The sequence below is a fragment of the Equus przewalskii genome, chromosome 18, assembly GCF_037783145.1.
Source record: "Equus przewalskii isolate Varuska chromosome 18, EquPr2, whole genome shotgun sequence".
In the NCBI taxonomy this organism is placed as follows: domain Eukaryota; kingdom Metazoa; phylum Chordata; class Mammalia; order Perissodactyla; family Equidae; genus Equus; species Equus przewalskii.
In genome coordinates, this window is record NC_091848.1 from 40720820 (window position 1) to 40740330 (window position 19511).

At 36.2% G+C, this 19511-nt stretch overlaps 1 protein-coding gene across 7 annotated transcripts in view; it reads left to right on the plus strand.

Moving 5' to 3' along the window:
* Positions 1 to 19511, plus strand: part of GSK3B (glycogen synthase kinase 3 beta) — a 203063-nt gene that overhangs the window by 175171 nt on the left and 8381 nt on the right. For 4 of the 7 annotated variants that reach the window (XM_008514623.2, XM_008514624.2, XM_070583825.1 and 1 more), the window contains 2 exons: positions 1425 to 1611; positions 15087 to 15185. In XM_008514623.2, the coding sequence (XP_008512845.1) occupies positions 1425 to 1611; positions 15087 to 15185 (286 nt within the window). Of the gene's footprint in view, positions 1 to 1424; positions 1612 to 15086; positions 15186 to 18447; positions 18498 to 19511 lie in introns of all 7 variants that reach the window. The other 3 variants (XM_070583828.1, XM_070583829.1, XM_070583830.1) reach the window with 1 other exon arrangement.

Here is a 19511-nt window from a genome sequence, read left to right on the forward strand (position 1 = left end):
TAATACAATGGTTTCCTTGACTGAAGCAAGTATGATCCCTCAAAAGAATAAAGATAAAGCAGTTTTTTACCTTACAGAGAGTTTTCTAATGTAGCCAAGTAAATTGACTGAGACTTTTAATGTTCTAAAATAAATTCCTAAGATCCTACTCAAACCAATTTCTGAATTTCCATGGAAAATATCTTTATTAATAATAAACTTTGTGTAAAAACAAACGAAAAAAAGTTTTCACTGTAGAAAGTACTCTTATAATCTCTTGAAATCTAATAAGCTTATAGTAGTAACTAGTTCTCCTACCTTCAGCCTGAGTGAATAGCCAGATGGTACCTGAGCCATTCTCCCTAGGAAACCTTAGTCTTCCAGGCTCCTCCACGCCTTGTCTCAATCTCCATGTCCTTCCCTCACTTGTACCATTGATAGACGTCTGCATATGTCTGCCCACCTCCACCACTGCCACTACACACCTCCAGTTTGATTCTGTGTTCTTCCTATCAAGGGTTATGTTTCATTTTTCTTTAGTTTCAAAGGCTTTCTGTCCATCTGCTCTGTTTTTCCCCCTTCTGCTTTTATTCTTTAACTGTCCATAATTTAGAACAAAGTATATTTTCATTGCTTTATGTGTTGATTAGGAATTTTAAGACATAGATGGACAGAAAGCTTTCTATCCTTTAAGCAAATGGATTTATTTGCATTTGCTTTAAAATAGCCTTCAGTTGACTCTTTTTGTGAGTTAATGGCTCTGAATGAAAAGTACGGTTCTCTCTCCCTGATGAAAACCCTAGAATATTCATTGAATATTCATTCAAATGAGAGTAATCTGACCAGGTTCATGATAACAGCTACTTGAGAAAACATTTGACGTTTTGTCAAATTCTGGGTATTCAAGAATTTCTTCAAATAATGAAAGACTCTGTTTATTGAAGACGTAATACCAAATCCTTAACATTTATAGACCTATAGTAAACAGATGCTGATTCCCAAATTTGAAAAGGGCCATCCATTGTCTACAGTTGTTCTGCTAAAAATACAAAAGAGGCAACTTTTCATCTACTGCCACAGCAGTCAAAAGTTTAAAATTTTTTTTATATTCCTGTAGTTGTGCTTGCCTCCGGAACCCAGCCTTTCTCTGGTGCCTGTCATATTTTGCGTGCATGTTTGATTTACTGCTTTGTTATTAGCATATGTAGATTTTTTTCCATTTCCCCTAGTTTTTTCCTCTGAGCTTTTCTCACATAGTCTTTAATTATCAGTTCACCCCAGGTGGTGAATCATATGCAGTTAACGCTTTTCATTCTAGAAGGTTCCTTTCACAAATGCAACCGTGTTTTTGTACGTGGTGGGAATTAACTCAGTACTCAGAGGATAATTTGCTAAGATTCTTACAATAGAACATTAATTGTTTTTTCCCTTTCTTTGTACTGCAGGTCTTCCGACCCCGAACTCCACCGGAGGCAATTGCACTGTGTAGCCGTCTGTTGGAGTATACACCAACTGCCCGATTGACACCACTGGAAGCTTGTGCACATTCATTTTTTGATGAATTACGGGACCCAAATGTCAAACTACCAAATGGGCGAGACACACCTGCACTCTTCAACTTCACCACTCAAGGTAATTCCACATGCTTAGTTCTGGGAAAGCTACACATGGTTGTGAAGTGACACTGTTAGTAAAAATCTGTGTAGGACAAAAGTACTAAGTACTTATGCAGGTAGGAAACATCCTTTCTAACCACTTAATAGGCTACTGCTCTTATGGTGTTGAACAAAATAGTGGCAGATAAAATGTTTCAAATAGCCATAACTTCTCTAATTTTTAGCAGGTTATTATAATAAATCTTGGCACATGAGAAGTTATAGAGGTTTCACTAATAAGACTGATGTACAGTTTAATCTTCAGGTTTGTATCTGACACTTAGAATATTAGCATTCCTTGCTTTCCAAGGATTTATATCAAGCTTTTTACACCTGGAAATAAATTGGTGGCTGTATTTGTATAAATTCAGATGTCTTACAAACGGGGAGAACTGGAGTCCTATATCCTTTCTTAGAACTTAGATAAGAGATGTAGATAGAGAAATTCTCATCACCCCAGCAGCTTGGCACCATTGCTCCTGCTGAGAAAATATTGAAAGGAAAACTGAGTTTGTGTATTCATGGTTTCTAAAAGACTTAGAAATAGTCATTATTTCTTCACCACTTCCGTGTTCACTTTTCTTTCTGATTAAGACCCTAAGTGATTCAATCAGTCAGCCACACTGCCTCTGATAATATGATTTTTCTTCTTAAACTGAACCTAAGTGTATAATTCCTTATAAGTAAAACAAGCAATAAAGAGTTGATTGATTGACTGATTACTAAGCTTTTCAAGCTAAAAATATAGAAGGGGGATGGAAAGCTTTCTGTGATCAGGAAATAGATTATTTCCTTTATTCTAAGGTGAATTTTCCCCACATATTTCAACTTTTCTAAAATTGACTATGGAAAAATGCATTACTTTAAGCTGTAGATTTGGAAGATCTAAGTTTCTAGTAAAATAGACTTGGATAATCCCATTGACTATAATCTTAAACTGTCAATGTTATATAACTACTGGCAGTGCTGATGCAGTCTTAAATTACATTCATAAAAGAAAAAATGTTTGGATATCCTAGGACTATTAATTTTATTTAGGGCTGATCAGAAATCATTTGGAATGTTGTTTTAGGCCTGACTATGCCATTTTAAGAAGAATATTAATGAATGGTGGGTAGGTTATACACAGGAGCAAAACTGAATATAGAACCTGGAAAGTGAAGACTTAAGGGATTCCTAAGAGCTGTCTAAAAATACCTCCAAGATTATCTTCTAAAGAAAGGAGTAGACATATATTATTTCTCCAGATTGCAAAACTGAAAATAGTAGCAGAAAATTAGAGAGCAGTACACATTTGGGCTTACTATAAAGACCTCAGCTTCTGGCACAAATAGAGACCGAGTACAATTATTGATGAATCAGTGAAGTTTTTAATTGTTTAATAGTGGAACAAGTTATTTTCAAAACATTGATCTCTGTATCAGAAAAAAACTGGATGATGTCAAATATTGTAGGTAAGATTACTCCAGTTTGGCAGGAGGTTAGACTGGGAGACTCTTCTTGGCCTCTTTCAGAGCAAAGATTCTGTGATTCCATGTCATGTAAGTTTTTGACCGCTTCAGAAAATAAACTTAATTTTTATTGCTATTGTCTTAATCAAGAGTAATGCATGTAGATTGAGGAAAATGTTTAAAATACAATGGTAGTGTAGATAAAAAAGTCACAATCCCAAAATAATCACTTGTAGAATTTTATGATGTAGCTCTTTTCAATCTTGTTTCTAATGTGTATACTGATAATCCTTGAATGTAAAGTATCCTCTATTTTCCCATTAAGAAGATCCCAGGGGCTGGCCCCATGGCCAAGTGGTTAAGTTTGCACAGTCCGCTTCGGCACCCCAGGGTTTCGCTGGTTTGGATCCTGGGCATTGACTTGGCACCGCTCGTCAAGCCATGCTGAGGCAGCGTCCCACATGCCACAACTAGAAGGACCCACAACTAACATATACAGCTATGTACTGGGGGGCTTTGGGGAGAAAAAGGAAAAATGAAATCTTAAAAAAAAAAAAGAAGATCTCAAAGGGTTTTTTCAATTAACTTGAATGTATTTAAAATTATATATTTCATAAATTTAATATAATTTAGAAATTTTGCATCTCAAATTTCATAAAATAATTTTGTTTAAACTCTATATGCATCTTTTGCATCTATCTATTTGTAACCAATAGAGCTACTTTTTGAACCATCTATCATAGTTTTTTAGGTACATCACCTAAATTTTTTTATATGAGGCACTTTTTGAATCTATATAAGGCCACCATTGGAAGTTGTACAAATACCCTTTTACACAAGGTGATTAATTTTTTTCTTTTGTACTGTAGGTATATGTTTATTATCTGTACAATATAACTATTTGTTGGATTGCTTTTTAAGTGGTCTCTAAAAGGCTTTTGTATATAGTGACATCTAGCACTGGGAATTATGGAGCCTTAATATCAGAAACTACTAAGTTAATGTTAAATTTCTTTGCCTACCCCCCCCTTTTTTTTTCCTACTACTTCCGTCAGGTGACCTTAAAGTTTCTCAAACCAACATTGACTGAGGGTTTTTTCCTCACACTCTGTGTCTTCTCCAACAAGTACCTTGTTTCTCAAAATACCCGCATCAAGAAATCCCCTTGTTAAGTGAGCAACTTGGTAGAAACCCAAATATGACATGATGTTTATGATGGATACATTTTAGAGAGTACTTCTCCTTATGTTCAGACCTATTTGGTACATACTCTTCAGTGTGTGTGAGCAGTGCACCTGTATCTTCAAAATCAAGATACTACTTAAACCTTTTATGTGATCAGATTTAAAAATCTGGGATTCTGTTTCACTGTTCACATGCCCCATTTTTAAAGTAATTATATTTCATTCTTTAGTCACTGGCTAATAATTTTCCATTATTACTAAAGAAAATAAAATTTAAAAACAACTAAATTTGTTATTTTATGAATTTCTAAGCTTTTTTAAAATTTGAGATAAGATTCTCATGAGGGTGAACCATTTTAAAGTAAACAATTCAGTGGCATTTAGTATATTCACAGTGTTGTACAACTACCACCTCTGTCAAGTTCCAAAACATTTTCATTGCTCCTAAGGAAAACTCCATACCCATTCATCAGTTACTCCCCATTAACCCCCTCCTCCAACCCCTGGCAACCATCAACCTGTTTCCAGGAGTCTCTGGATTTACCAAAACTGGATGTTTCATATAAAATGTGACTTTCGTGTCTGGCTTTTTTCACTTAGCATGACATTTTCAAGGTTGATCTGTGTTGTAGCTTGTATTAGTATTTCATTCATTTTTATGGCTATATCATGTCTTAATCAGTTCAGGCTGCTATAACAAAATATAGACTGAGTGGCTTAAACAACAAGCATTTATTTCTCACAGTTCTGGAGGCTGGGAAGTCCAAGATCAAGGTGCTGGTAGATTCAGTGTCTGGTGAGGGCCTACTCCCTAGTTTGCAGATTACTACCTTCTTGCTGTACCCTCATATGGTAAAGAGAGATCACCTCTCTTATGTCTCTTATTGACCACTAATCCCATTCATAAGTGCTCTACTCTTATGACCTAATTACCTCCCAAAAGCCCTACTTCCAAATACCATTACGCTGGGGACTAGGGCTTCAGCATATGAATCTTAGAGGGACACAGACATTCAGTCCATAGCCTATGGATACCACGTTTTGCTTATCCATCCATTGATGGACATTTGGTTTGTTTCTACCTTTTGATTGCTGTGAATAGTGCTGCCATATGACCATTTGTGTACAAGTATTTGTTTGAATACTTGTTTTCAATTCTTTTGAGTATTGCTGGGTCGTATAGTAATTCTATGTTTAGTTTTTTTGAGGAACTGCCAAACTATTGTCCACAGTGGCTTGCACTTTTACATTGCCACTAACAATGTACAAGGGTTCCAGTTTCTCCACATCCTCTCCTATAATTATTTTCCTCTTTTTTTTTTTTCAATAGCCATCCTAGTGAGTGTGAAGTGATATCTCATTGTAGTCCTAAGCTTATTAGAATATAATGAATCAGGACCTGGTAAAAGCTATTTATGTGTTCTCTAATAAGTTACCTTCATAATATAGATTAACATGAAAATAAATTGGCTTAGATTTTAGAATATGGTCTTGAAAATAGTGGAAGGACTTGTGAATGGGCAGTTTTCATACTGTTAACAAACAGAATCAACTAACTTTAATGTCCTTAGAAGCCTCCGTAGTTGTTATGATACTTCACTTTGACACGTGTTTTTAAAGAAAAGGCTCAATTTAAAGAAGACTAAATAATCTAGTTCAAACTTTATTCATACGTATCTAATATTTACAAGTTTTTTTAAAAGAATGAAGATTGTTTTATTTTGATATTTTAAATTGTTATATATGTCTTTGAGGATTTGAAGAGCATGTGTATGTTTCAATGTGATGTGTGTAGACACAGTGTGCAATCTCTGTGATGTGATTCTGTAGATATCAGTGAATAGAATGTACATGAGTCTTTGTATCTATTCAAATGGACCCTGTAAATATATCCTTGAAATTGTTTTTCATAAAACTAAATGTAGTAAGTTGAAAGTGGCATCATTTAAGTTTAAAGGGCCATCATCATGGCTCTCCTTTTTTCAGTGTTAAAATGCCTTCTCTGAAATGCCATTCTGAAACTAGGCTGTGATCACCTAGTAGTATTTTCTCCCTGGCCTTCTACATCACTTGAACAGTGTTTCTATATAAGGACACAGCTGTCCAGGGAGGAGGTGTTATTTGATGTCATTCTATTTGATTCTCTGTATTCTCATTTTGGAGCAGTGTTTCCAAATGGTGATCTTGTTTACTAAAGCAAAGATATAACTGTTGTGCAGATGCAAATTTAAAGCACATACTAGTTAATAGCAATTAATGGATGATCAGAATAAAACTGAGTAAGGCAAGAGGTTGAAGAAGGAGAACCAGTCCTCTAATTGGTTGTATAGTCAGAGAGAGTCCAGAAATAGGAAACATTGGGGATGGGGCATTAATGAGGTTCTGCTGTAAGCAGAATAAAACCCTCCTCCATTCTCACAACAAATTTTCAGTACTACTTCCCCCGAATGAAATAAAGATAATCCCTGATCTACATGTAGTAGCTACTCAATGAATGTTTGAGTGGGTGACGCATGCCACTTTAAATAAACACAGTATTAATTCATGCAACCAGTATTTATTGGACATTTCTAATGTTCCCTCTGGTTGTTGTTACTGTTGGTTTGGTTTTTTTGTTGTAGTTTTTTGCTGAGGAAAAATCACCCTGAGCTAACATCTATGCCAGTCTTCCTCTGTTTTGTATGTGAGTCCCCGCCACAGCATAGCAGCCAACAAGCAGTGTAGGTCTGCACCCGGGAATTGAACCCTGGCCACCAAAGTGGAGTGCTCCAAACTTAACCAGTAGGCCATAGGGGCAGCCCCTCTTATGGTTGTTTTAATTGGCACGGTAAACCTACCCATAGAACAAAACTCTGAAGATTGAACACTTGAGTAAAATACAGTGTTGTATTAAAGTTTACAACAAATCTAACTGCAGTTTGGCATTTATTACTGTGCCATGAATAATTAGCCAAAATGGTAGTTAGTATTTCTTTCATATAATCAAAACAAGTATTTCTGTGATCAACTAGAGGAAGAAGAGAGATGAAAATATATATGGGACAGAAAACTTTGAGATTCTTCTGACCTCCTGAACCCATAACTCAGGAGACTTTCAGACCTCTCATTTTTCTGGCACTTGAGCTTCAGTGTTCTTGGACCCCCTGCCTGACAGTATTACCTGCATCTAGACATTGGAAACCAGGACAGACTTGACACACACCCTTCTCTCTCTTTCCTCAGGTCATTAGATCTGAAAGGTTGGACATAACTGAATCAGACCTGAGGAAGCAGGTAGAATCAGGAAATCCCAGCAGGGATCGTTATTTTCTGTATTTTCCAATTCCTTGCCTATTCCAAGGCTGAAATATATTGGGAAATAGGTTGTTTTGTGTGTTTAAAGGTGAGTTTCCAACTAACACACATTCCCAGTCCCAATTTTCTGCCCAATTTGTATGAAATTTTACTAAGTGAAATTATTTTAGCAAGCATTGTCCCTCTGAGGGCATAGGATAGGATGGGAGTTGGGCAGGGATGAGTAAAGATTATCAGCTGTTTATATTAGAATGATTTAGTTTGAAGAGTATGCTGCTCTACCACCTAGCTAAGTTATCTGAGAGAATGGTAGCTTTGTTGTGGGGAGTTGAGGAGGAGTGGTGACTTATTGGCTAGGCCAGAAGAAGGGGGAACTGCTTAAATGAGAGTTAAAATAGGATATTTGGGGCAACCAGAGAGCAACATGAAAACCTCAGGCAGACTGTGGATGTTTTGGGGAACTAGGGACAAGCATATGGATGTGAGGAAAGCAGATAGTAAAACAGAAAAGGGGGTTCAGAAAGTAAAGATATAAAGGACAGTAAAATAATCAGTAAGAGAAAACAAAAAGAAATGAGAAAAGGATCAGAGAAAGAGATTTTTAAAAGTGTAGGAATGTGTTCCAGAATAGGAAGTGATGAAAATAGGATTGAGAACAAGTTAGGAATGGGCAACAAAAGCACCAAGAGTTCTGGAAGCCCAGCTCATCAAAGGGTTATACTTCCTTCATTTGAGAGCAGTAGACTACTTCTTTATAAAATTTATTGTAACTCATTATTTATGATAATTAATTAGGAGGTTCCATGATCTTTGTAGCAATGAATTTTAAGCCAATTTCCCTGTTATAAAAATAGTGATACACATAAATATGGTCAGCCCACCTGTTTATGTGCCTTTATGTCCTGGGCATTTTCTTCTAGTCTACTTTATCCTCAGCCTCAGCTAAAGGGGGCACAGTATTTCAGCCACCTAAGGTGATGAAGTATCTTTTGATATTATTCTCAAATTGCTATAAACGCTGAGTTAGAGCTTTTTATTTTTAGACTTCTTGTAATTTACAGTAGCAGAAATAAATTTACATAAGATAGGAACTCTTCATTTATATATAGGATATGAATTAAATCATGAAGTGAAACTTATAAACTACTCTTAATTTGCAGTGCCCCTGAATTTTTTTTTAAGCTAAACTAAACCTTTTACATGGCTATCTCTGTTCTCTGTTGTGTTCTTTTGAGTGAAAATGGCTATAAAAGGTCTTTATAAGACAGTGGACTTGAGGAAATTTGGGTATAAATAAGTGGATTAGTCTCATTAATTAAAGAGATGTGGAGCTGTTCATACTTATCAAAGGAATTGATGTCAGAATTATTCTTTAATATTTTACAAATAATCTAGAAGCGTCAATTTTTTAGGTAAGCAAGCTGTAGTCTTCTGGGTATTGAAATGCTAAACCAATGGAAAAACACTGCAGGGAGAGCTTGAGAAAATTCATGAGTGTGCAAAAAGGGGCAGGAGGTAAGTTTTAGTTTAGGCAACTAGAGTACTAATGACAAATAATGTTGACTGTCTTCAAGATTTTAGGATCTAAATTATCAATTATTTATGAGAATTATTGTCATTTTTCCTGAGATTATTTGATCCCTTCTGCTGCTTTGGCCATACTACTGGGAAGAGTATGGAATGGTATAGGAACAATCAAAAACTAGTATCTTGGCTTAAAGTTCTGTATGTAGTGTAGACAGATACACTTCCAGGAAGACCAGAACACTGGTGGTATATGATATATAACCAAGACAATAAAGATATGCAGTATTGCATATGGAAGGAGGTAAGTCAGACCCAAAGTCTAATTCCCAGTCTCTGATTTTAGGCTTTGGCCAAGACACTATGTCTGAGTTCCCTTACTTAAAAAAATTGGGTAGTTGGAGTAAAGAATATTCAAGTACACTTCCAGCTTCAAAATTCTGATTATAAAAAGTAATTGACTCCAGAAAGACAAAAAATGAGAAATAAATCTAAAAACATAGACCACAATAGGGCAAGGTATGTAAAATCATGGTATAAATGGATACAGAAAAACTCAGACTGATTCCCCCTGAATTCAGAATATTAGCAGCATTATTTTTGAATGCCTCCAAAAATTGTTTTTAGTTGTGTAAAAACTTGATGCTACATTTATTATGCTTCATCAAGAATGGAGTTCTAAGATTTTTAGGTTATTAAAGCTTATTCTTTTTAATCACCAGAACTTTTAAAACACTAACGTTTTGCTAAATAACTTCTAAAATATATCACACTAAACGCATTCAGACATTTCTAGGTGATTGATATAAATTGTGATGCTCCCTCTTGGGCAGTTCCAAGGCAAAGTAGTCTTGGATTTGTGCAGATATCATGTATTCCTCACTCATGTATTCCTCACATGAAATATCACCAGTATCACCAAGTAGCAGGAGTAAGCCTTATAATTATTTACTATTTGTCTGATCTTCTAATTAGTGTTTGTTTCATTGTTTAGTAGTATTTGTTTAATTTCCTGAATGAGTATGGAATATATAGTCAGAGTTAGAAACTTGATCAAGGATTTCCTGGGCATTTTGAAATCGTTAGGAGATAACCCCATTGTTATGATGGGTTTACTTGTTTATCTAAAAAAAATCCAAATAAGCAACATTAGAATTCAGTAATGTCTGAGATTGAGGTTTCACCATCCTAGTATTTGAATTACTGCTCGAAAAACTACACAAATGGGGGCCAGCCCAGTGGCGTAGTGGTTAAGTTCACGCACTCCACTTCAGCAACCCAGGGTTCACAGGTTCAGATCCCGGATGTGGACCCAGCACCACTCGTCAAGCCATGCTGTGTTGGCATCCCACATAAAACAGAAGAAGATTGGCACAGATGTTAGCTCAGCAACAATCTTCCTCAAGCAAAAAGAGGAAGATTGGCAGCAGATATTAGCTCAGGGCCAATCTTCCTCACACACACACACACACACATGTAAAACTACACAAATGTAATGGACATGCTGTTGTTAGATCGTTTAAACCTTTTTGTGAATGAAGGGGAAATAGCAGTTTAACTATATAGACAAACACTGGCAATTTCCATATATACGTAAGAGGCTTGATGCACACATGAAAACCTCAGACAACTTGCGGAAGAAAAAGAAAGTCTGCCTCTTGGTGATTCCATTCTGGGGATCTGCAGGTTGAACGCCTTCAAATCTAACAAAGGAAGCAGATTCCCTTCTACCTGATGACTGATATTTTGTTATATCACTGTAAGAGTAGATCAAGTCAACAAAGGAGTTGATTTCTTCTCTCTGGTTAACACGTGTTTGCTGTTCTAAAATTTATCCTCAACTTTCACACTACACAGTTTGAACAAACATGTATACCCTATTCCCCACCCCCTTCTCACCTGCTCCTTATCTTTAATTTTGAGAATCTTATATTTGGAAGAATAGAAACTTCAGATTAAGGGAAACTCTAGGTTTTGTCAACTAGATTTAGGTTTCGTTTTGTTTTAATGTTTAAAAAGATTGCTTTATTAGGCGGTTAGGTATGGTTGAGTTTGTGTTTTTTTGGGAATTTTTCTTTTCTATATAGTTTGCAGTATAAGCAACAGTGCAGCAAATTTTAGTTAAATGAATTTGGTTAACCTTTGGTTGATATCTATCTTGATTGGGTTTATTGGTCTTTTTAAATTCATTTTGCTTTTCTTTAAATTGTACATTAAAATGTTTGGTTGTGGAGCACATTATGATTGATACGCCATCAAAATATTCTTAACATTTTTTAATGAACTACTATGTGATTTGTTTTTGATGAATAGTTTCATGGCATCTGCAGTTGGTTGAAGAAATCCTTATCATGCATTAACTTTTCTAAAATTCTGGAACCTGTTGCCATGTTGTTTTGAGCCATGTCTCTGAGGTAACAGTCTGTCTCTTATCCTTCCTACCTCTTACTTCTCCCAAGCTAGCCCTACTTCAGTATTATGTTCCTTCTTCTTCCCTTGATTATCATCCTGCTCTCAAGCCTACCACACATATTTAGTAAATAAATATTAGCTTATGTTTCATTTTCAATCTCTTCTACACACCTTGTTCTCTGCCTTCAAGAATACATGCACTCTCCCTAATCCTGAAAAGTTCTATTGCTTTGCTGTTTCTATCCTCCAAAATGCCATCCTTTTTTGCATTCTTTCACTGCAGTTTAAGTCCACACTCATTGCCTCAGTTTCCTTACTAACTTCTTGCCATGGATAGACAGGGAGATTGGGAGTAGGTAATAATTGTTGTGAGTGAAAAACAATTACAACCATCTTGGACTAGTTGTGACAGCCTCCATGGAAGTACCCATAGTCTGTCCCCACAGAAGGGGGACAGACTCTACAAACCTGTCCACAAAAGGGACAGATTTGTAGTGTAGAGAACAGGACTATACAGTAAGAGTCTAAGGAGGCTTCCTCATTCACATGGGCAAAAGCCATGACAGTAAACCAGCTCTCTGAAGTAGGGAAGAGGTTGTAGTTAGACAGCTGTGGACCCTAAGGAATGCCTGTAGTTAAGAAGGACATTGGGCTGTAGGAGTCGGAGGGACCTAGGACTGTAAGTGGGTGTCCAGTTTAGAATCCCTTGACTTTTAGGATGTTTGACTTTTAAAAGTTCACAAAAGTCTCCCTCCTTCCTTTTCCCTGCAAAGGCCACTCACTGGTGACTCTAGGTTAAGAACCTAGTCTATTTATTTATTGATTGATTGATTGATTCATTGATTGATTGGCACCTGAGCTAACAACTGGTGCCAGTCATCTTCTTCTTTTTTTTCTTCTTCTCTCCAAAGCCCGCCCAGTACATAGTTGTGTATTTTAGTTGTGAGTGCCTCTGGTTGTGCTATGTGGGATGCCGCCTCAGCATGGCCTGATGAATAGGGCCATGTCCAAGCCCAGGATCCAAACCAGTGAAACCCCGGGCCGCCAAGGCAGAGCACGCAAACTTAACCACTCGGCCATGGGGCTGGCCCCCAGAATCTATTCTTTTTAATTGTTTTGTGGACTTTACTTACTCTCCACTGTGTCTTTGGATGTGGCAAAGCCTCCAGGATCCCAGAGCTTCTCCTCTTCGTCTCCTTATTTTGTTCACTTTCCACTTCTATTCCTCCATTAGTTACCTTCTCCCCCTATGCAAGGCCAAAATCACTGTCTACTACGTAGGTAAAAAGAGGATTTTTTTTTCCAAGCCCTGCACCTATATGTGTGTGTGTGTGTTACACACACACACATATCCTTACCCAGAGTAAGACACACACCCACTGTGGCCCCTCAACTGGGCGTGCAGATACACAGAAAGTAGGTGATCTGGTAAAAGAGAGTAAATGAATGGGAGGAAATGGGCGCATGGGCCACAAATAAAGTGACTACAGAGTACTGATATTCAGTTTATTTTAAAGATTAGTAGCTTTGTCAAAATGTCTTACATCAAAATCTCTGGTTCTTTTCCTTTTTTAGATTTTCTTTTACCCTATCCTGAATAGACTGAATGCCTTTTTTGCCAGCTTGTTTATCTTTCCATTTTCTATTTATGTTGATCAGACAAAGACAGTTAGCTTTTTCTCCTTCTGTCCTGAGACCTAACTCACTGTTTTATGCTCAGTATTGTTAGATGGATGGGGCTGTGAGTGGGTAGATAAATGGATGGATTTTTAAAAAGCCTTTCTGTTTTAGCAGATTTTAATCTTAATTGAGTTGGTAAATTTGACTTTCTTTTAGGTTAATGAAGAATAACTACCACATCTTATATTAATTTTTATTCTAGAACTATAAAATCATCAACTATGGCAATTGGGATTCTCTTGCTTTCCTGGGTGTAAGATTGTAGGTTAAAATTGGACTGATGACCTAAAATAAAACAGAATCTTCCTGTTCCTCAGGGAGAAGAAAAACAGCTACTAAAGCTGGTTATGGGAAAACAATATCTCTTTGAACCTGATCTTAGGGCTGTGGTTTTCCAACTGTTGGATGAGCTGACCTAAGTCTTCTCATTTAAAGGGAAAAGATAATGAATAGTTTTCTCTCAATTTTAAGCTTTTCCTCCCATTCATTTTTCATAAATCGTGGCATTAGCTTGTTTCTTTCTACCACAATCTGGTGTCATTTAGTGTACAATTTAGTACAACATTTAGATATTAAGGTACAGAGTTGAATAAATCAATATTAATAGGGATTTTGCACCAGAACATTTTTAAACTACTACATTAAAACACTGTTTTCCTTGCTAGGACTGGAGGGAGGACGAATGGGGAGTAACTGCTTAAAGGTTTCCTTTTAGGGTGATGAAAATGTTTTGAAACTAGATAGAGGTGATATACAACATTGTGAATATACTAGATGCCACTAGATTGTACACTTTAAAATGTTTAATTTTATGTTATGTGAATTTTCTTTAATTTTTTAAAAAACCAGTCATTTCTAACTTTTTTTAATTCCATGCTGTATCTGTGCATTGTCAAAATGTATACTGTAGCTTAGAGGATAAGGTCTTACTGTAGCTAGTGTGGTCATATAATTATTCCTTCAAATTGCAACAGTTATTAGAGTGAAAATGAACTCTCACTGGTTAATGTGCATGTCCGGGCTTCTATATGTACAATCTTACTGAGTTAGTTAAAAAGGAAAATCTAATTGAACAAAGACATTCTTATTTTTTATAAAAGCAGCGAGACTTTAAACAGGTGTTTGTTCAGTCCTGTTTCCACTAGTATTTGGATAGATTTTGTCTGCCATTGGCTCATGAGCAATTGGGTAGGTTGGTCTGTGCATACATACACATAGAGAGGCACACAGACTACAGTCATATTTTCTTTTCTATGACACCATCACCCTCAATTCATGTAATCAAATATTGTCAGAGTAGTATGGGAAAACCTAGTGGATTTACATTAATGAAAGATGGAAATAAGGGCCAGCCCGGTGGCGCAGCAGTTAAGTTCACACGTTCTGCTTTGGTGGCCCAGGATTCGCTGGTTTGGATCCCAGGTGGGGATCTATACACTGCTTAGCAAACCATGCTGTGGCAGATGTCTCATATATAAAGTGGAGGAAGATAAGCACAGATGTTAGCTCAGGACCAATCTTCCTCAGCAAAAAGAGGAGGATTGGCGGCAGATGTTAGCTCAAGGCTAATCGTCCTCAAAAAAAAGAAAGATGGATATGTATCTCATTAGTATGCTTATTCTCAAACTTTGGCCAACACTTTTCCCCAAGATATCCTTAGTTCTCAGACGTATTCTAATTTTAGCAGATAGTGCCTTTGTTATGTATCACAGCATTTCTGTGGGCTTTCTCTGTGAGTTGATTACTAGCTCATGGATTTAGTTTCAGATATGGATTTAACATGTCTTTTTTTTTGCTGTTAAACCAGTGTTTTAATGGAGTATCTTATGTTTATTATTACCAATAAAGTAGTTTCACATACAAAGTTAAAAGTGGGCTCTAATATATTTGTCTTACCTTTCCTCTAGAACTGTCAAGTAATCCACCTCTAGCCACCATCCTTATTCCTCCTCATGCTCGGATTCAAGCAACTGCTTCAACCCCTACAAATGCCACAGCAGCCTCAGGTGAGACCACAGAAGTCTATTCTATAAAAACATAATTCTGTTTTTTAAAAAAGACATGATTACCTCCATTTTGTTTCATTTGATGCATGTGAACATTTAATACCTTCCAAGTATCAAAGCATAGCACAGCCAAATGAATAAATGTGAATAAAAAGTTGCTTTATTTCCAAAAAGCACAAAACAAAAGGACCCCATAAATACTTTATATGTAAGGTGTATCTCATTATAATGTTAAATTCTCTCACCTTAGTTGTCATACTTTCCATATAATTTCTTGATTAACATGTCAAATGAAATGTTTATAGCAGAAAGCAATCTGTACAAATGTAAGGTTACTGAAGATAATTCACTTCAGTTCCATCATCCTGAATGTGAATTATATTAGTACACTGGAAAGGCAAATTTTCAAAAAGTATAAAGTATAGATTGGTATAATTTAATCATTTCAAAGGGCTAAAACTACTATGCAAATACATTTAACTAAGATTTAGATCAGAATGTGACTAGATCTTGTCTATCAAAAAAAAAAAAAATAAGATGTCCACATGGTCTCCCGGCTTAGAGCTCAGGTGTACTGGCTGATTTTTATGTTACTTTGATACAGGTTACAGCAGTTACCAAAAAATATTTCATTGCTATATGTATATTCTGATAGCTATTGAAATCAGATTTCAAAATAAATATGGAAACTGGCATTGGACTTTGATCCTGAGAGTTTACTTCAAAGTTGAAGTAAATCAGGGTATAAAAGATTTAATAGAGAAATAGTAGGCTGAAGGCTAAAATTAGTTTAGAGAAGTTTGTGCCTTGAGTATCTTAATAGTTGCCAAAGAGAGTTTCAGATATTGCTCTGAGCTTCCTAGTGGCTAAAGTAAATAAAGAAATGTTACTGGTAGAACTTCCCATTGTTCGTTAGATAAAAAGCACACTGGTGGCCTAGAAGCAAAGTGTATCTGGCCCTGCTGTTTGAGAAATATTTCTGCCTGAGGACCTTAGATTTAATACATCAGAGATAAAGTAAATGAAGTTCTTGTCACCATCCCAACAATAATTGTAATAGTGAGTTATATATGGATACTTTGAGTGCCCCTCAGTATAAGCCAAAGGCGTAACACCGCGGTATAGTTAAACGAAAACAGTTTTCTTTGGGGCTAAAGTAGTGAGAGCCAAGTGTATCATAAAACATTCTTCAGGAAATGCTGATCTAGGTGAACGGATTGACTGTATGACATTAAAGGCTATCTCTATCTAAGTAAATATATGTGTGTGTGTATCTCTATTTTAAATAAGAATTTGGCAGTTATATTCTTTAATAAGACCTTAAAATATACATGCCCCCTTGTTCTCTTAGCTTCAGTTCTCTTATCCTTAAGACAGGAATAGTAAATACCCACAGCACAGAGTTGTGAGCAGGGAGATAGAAAGTGTACAGAGTGCTTAGCTAGTATTGTGTTCACGGTTCAGGTGGTGACTGCAGGTGAACTGATTAAGCCCTGCTGAAAGCATTCCTGTGTTTAACAACAGCCATCAGAGTTCATACATTTTACTTCACTAATCCCACATTAGGAATCTTAACTTCGAGATGCATGTAATAGAAGAAAAAAGCTACCATGTACAGAGATATGAATAGGAATAATTATATAATAAAAAGGAGAGCCAGTCTGATCTGAATGATCAACACTAGGAAATTCTTTCAGTACATTATGGAATCTCCATTTTTATGTAACCATAAAAAAAGAATTATAATGAAGCTAGACATTTGTGGAACTCTTCATCTTAATTTATGTGGAGAAAATCTAAAAATCTTACCATGTTGGTAATTGTACCAAAATGTATGTTTCCATGTGGATAGGGACTAGATAGAAATATACAAAAAGTAAAACAGTTGTTTTAAATTAGTGGATAGGGATGTTGATTTTTTTTTCCCCAAAAACTTTCACATTCTTTTTAAATTGTTTTTAAAATACCTCAGTATCTGGGAGCATTATAGCTGATCACGGCTCTGATAGATAGGAAAAACTCTTGAAAATTACATGAACTACTCTCCGTCCATAAAGTATAATTTCTCATTTTCATTTTTATATATATAAATTTTGATTTTTCTCCACATCCCCAACAGATCCTCTCATTCACTTCATTTGGGAGACCATTCATCTAGACCATCTCAAGTAATAAATCTTGAGAAGTTGTAGTTTTATTAGGCAAATATCAACCACTTTAGAGATCATCTGGTCCAATGCCAGATGAGTTAGTGTGAGATGTGGTAAGGGAGTTTCAACTAAAGCAGTTTTCTCTCTTCATCTGTTTTGTATATCACTCTTCTAGGTAAGATTTCTTTCAGTGCAATAGTTCTGCTATTAAAACAAATTTGAAAACCACTGATTTCAGTTCACCTTTCTTATTATCTTTTGAGAACTGGTCATCTCTCCCATGCTTATGTATATTCAGTAACTGGAAGCTCATTCTTGGAAGAATGAGCACATTTCATCTTTGTATCACTCTCTTAGAAGGCTTATCCTTTTTTCACCCTGAAATTTGTTTTCCTATACCTTCTTCTGTTCACTGATCCTCCTCTGGGATTGTATAGAACCAACCCAAGCCCTAGCACACAAAAACCATCCAAATTGTAATGATGGCCAGCAAGCACTCCATACTAATGAGGATTTTAAATCATAATCTTGAATATGTTCTAAAATGTCAAGATATATTAGGTTTTCTATACAATTGTGTATCATCTGCACATTTCATAAACACATCAGTTTTTTGCTTTTATACAAGCAACTAATAAAATATATCAAACAGGACAAGGCAGGGCCTACTAGACATTTTTTTGCCTTTACTAAGATTACTGTTAAAATAAGTTGAATGGGACTAGAGATTATTCTGGTGGCGATTCTGAGTGATTATTCTGAGTGATTGGTTACCCCTCTTGTTTGCTTAGCTGCAGACCAACCTTGCAATAGTCATTTATATAATAATGTTATAAAAAATGTTGTAAAATGCTTTGCTGTTGCCAAGAAAACTTTCAGGTTTTTTCCATCAAAAAAGTAGTTCTATCAAAGATGGAAATTAAATTTTTTTTAAGAATTAGGGAAATTACTAGTGCCTAAATAATTGTAATGTGTGAATTTCTGTAATCTGTTTTAATATTTGTTTGTTGGACTATAGATTCTGGGTTTAAAGACATTTAAAATGTGTAGATTGCCCTCACCTTCCTTGGGCTGCATGTTGTTTATTAGGATTTTTGTTATATCCTTTCCAGGTTGAAAACCCTTCTAACAGAAAAGGGAATCATGATAGGAGTTGGACAAGGTCTGTCTTCTCTGTCTTTTTACCTGATCAGGGGGCTTAACTTTTCTTGATCTTGCTTTGAAAACCTTTTGCTGTTACCGTATTTAAACCAAATCTGGCCTAGTCTTACAAGTTCACATTGTTACTTTCCATTCTTCCTTAGATATGTACCCTTCTTCCAGAAGTTATATATTTTTTAAATTATGAGCTCATCAGAGAAAACCCTTTTAGTTGATTTCCTTGGTTTTTCTCCCTTTACTTTGCATTGAGATGATTTGCAATTACTTGGTCAGAATTTTATTTTTTATAATTTTCTATTTCTTGTCAATTATTAGCCCCTTTGAAGACTCTAGCCACAAAACCATACCTATTTGTTCTCTGAACTTTTTGAAATCCATTTTGCTAAAGTCATGGTTCAGATTTAGCCAGGGCCAGCAGTTATGTTTACCCCAGAATTCTTGTCATCCTCTGCATCACCAGCCAATTCTTTGTATTTGGGCAGAATTAAACCCAGAATAATGTCTCCCGTTGTTTATTTGTTTCTACTAATTTTGAGAGAGGAAATGTTAAATAAATTAAGTTAATGTATCAAATGCTTGCTTTGCCAAAATGACAGTTACCATCCCTTCATCCCCTCCCCAAGTGCTATGATCCTTTGCCTGCTCTGCCACTTTTACAGTGTGCAGTGGGAAAGCTGTATCCATCTCCTGTCTGGTTGTATGCCCTCAAGTGTTCCTTTTCCTAACCCTGTTTTCTTTTTGTCTGAACCCAAATGTATATGGAATTTCATAAAAGTATACAGCTTTAAAAAAAAAAAGGGTGTGGGGGGCCAGCCTGGTGGCGCCGCGGTTAAGTGCACACGTTTCGCTTCTCGGCGGCCCAGTGTTCGCTGGTTCAGATCCCGGGTGCGGACATGGCACCGCTTGGCAAGCCATGCTGTGGTAGGCGTCCCACATATAAAGTAGAGGAAGGTGGGCATGGATGTTAGCTCAGGGCCAGTCTTCCTCAGCAAAAAGAGGAGGATTGGCAGCAGTT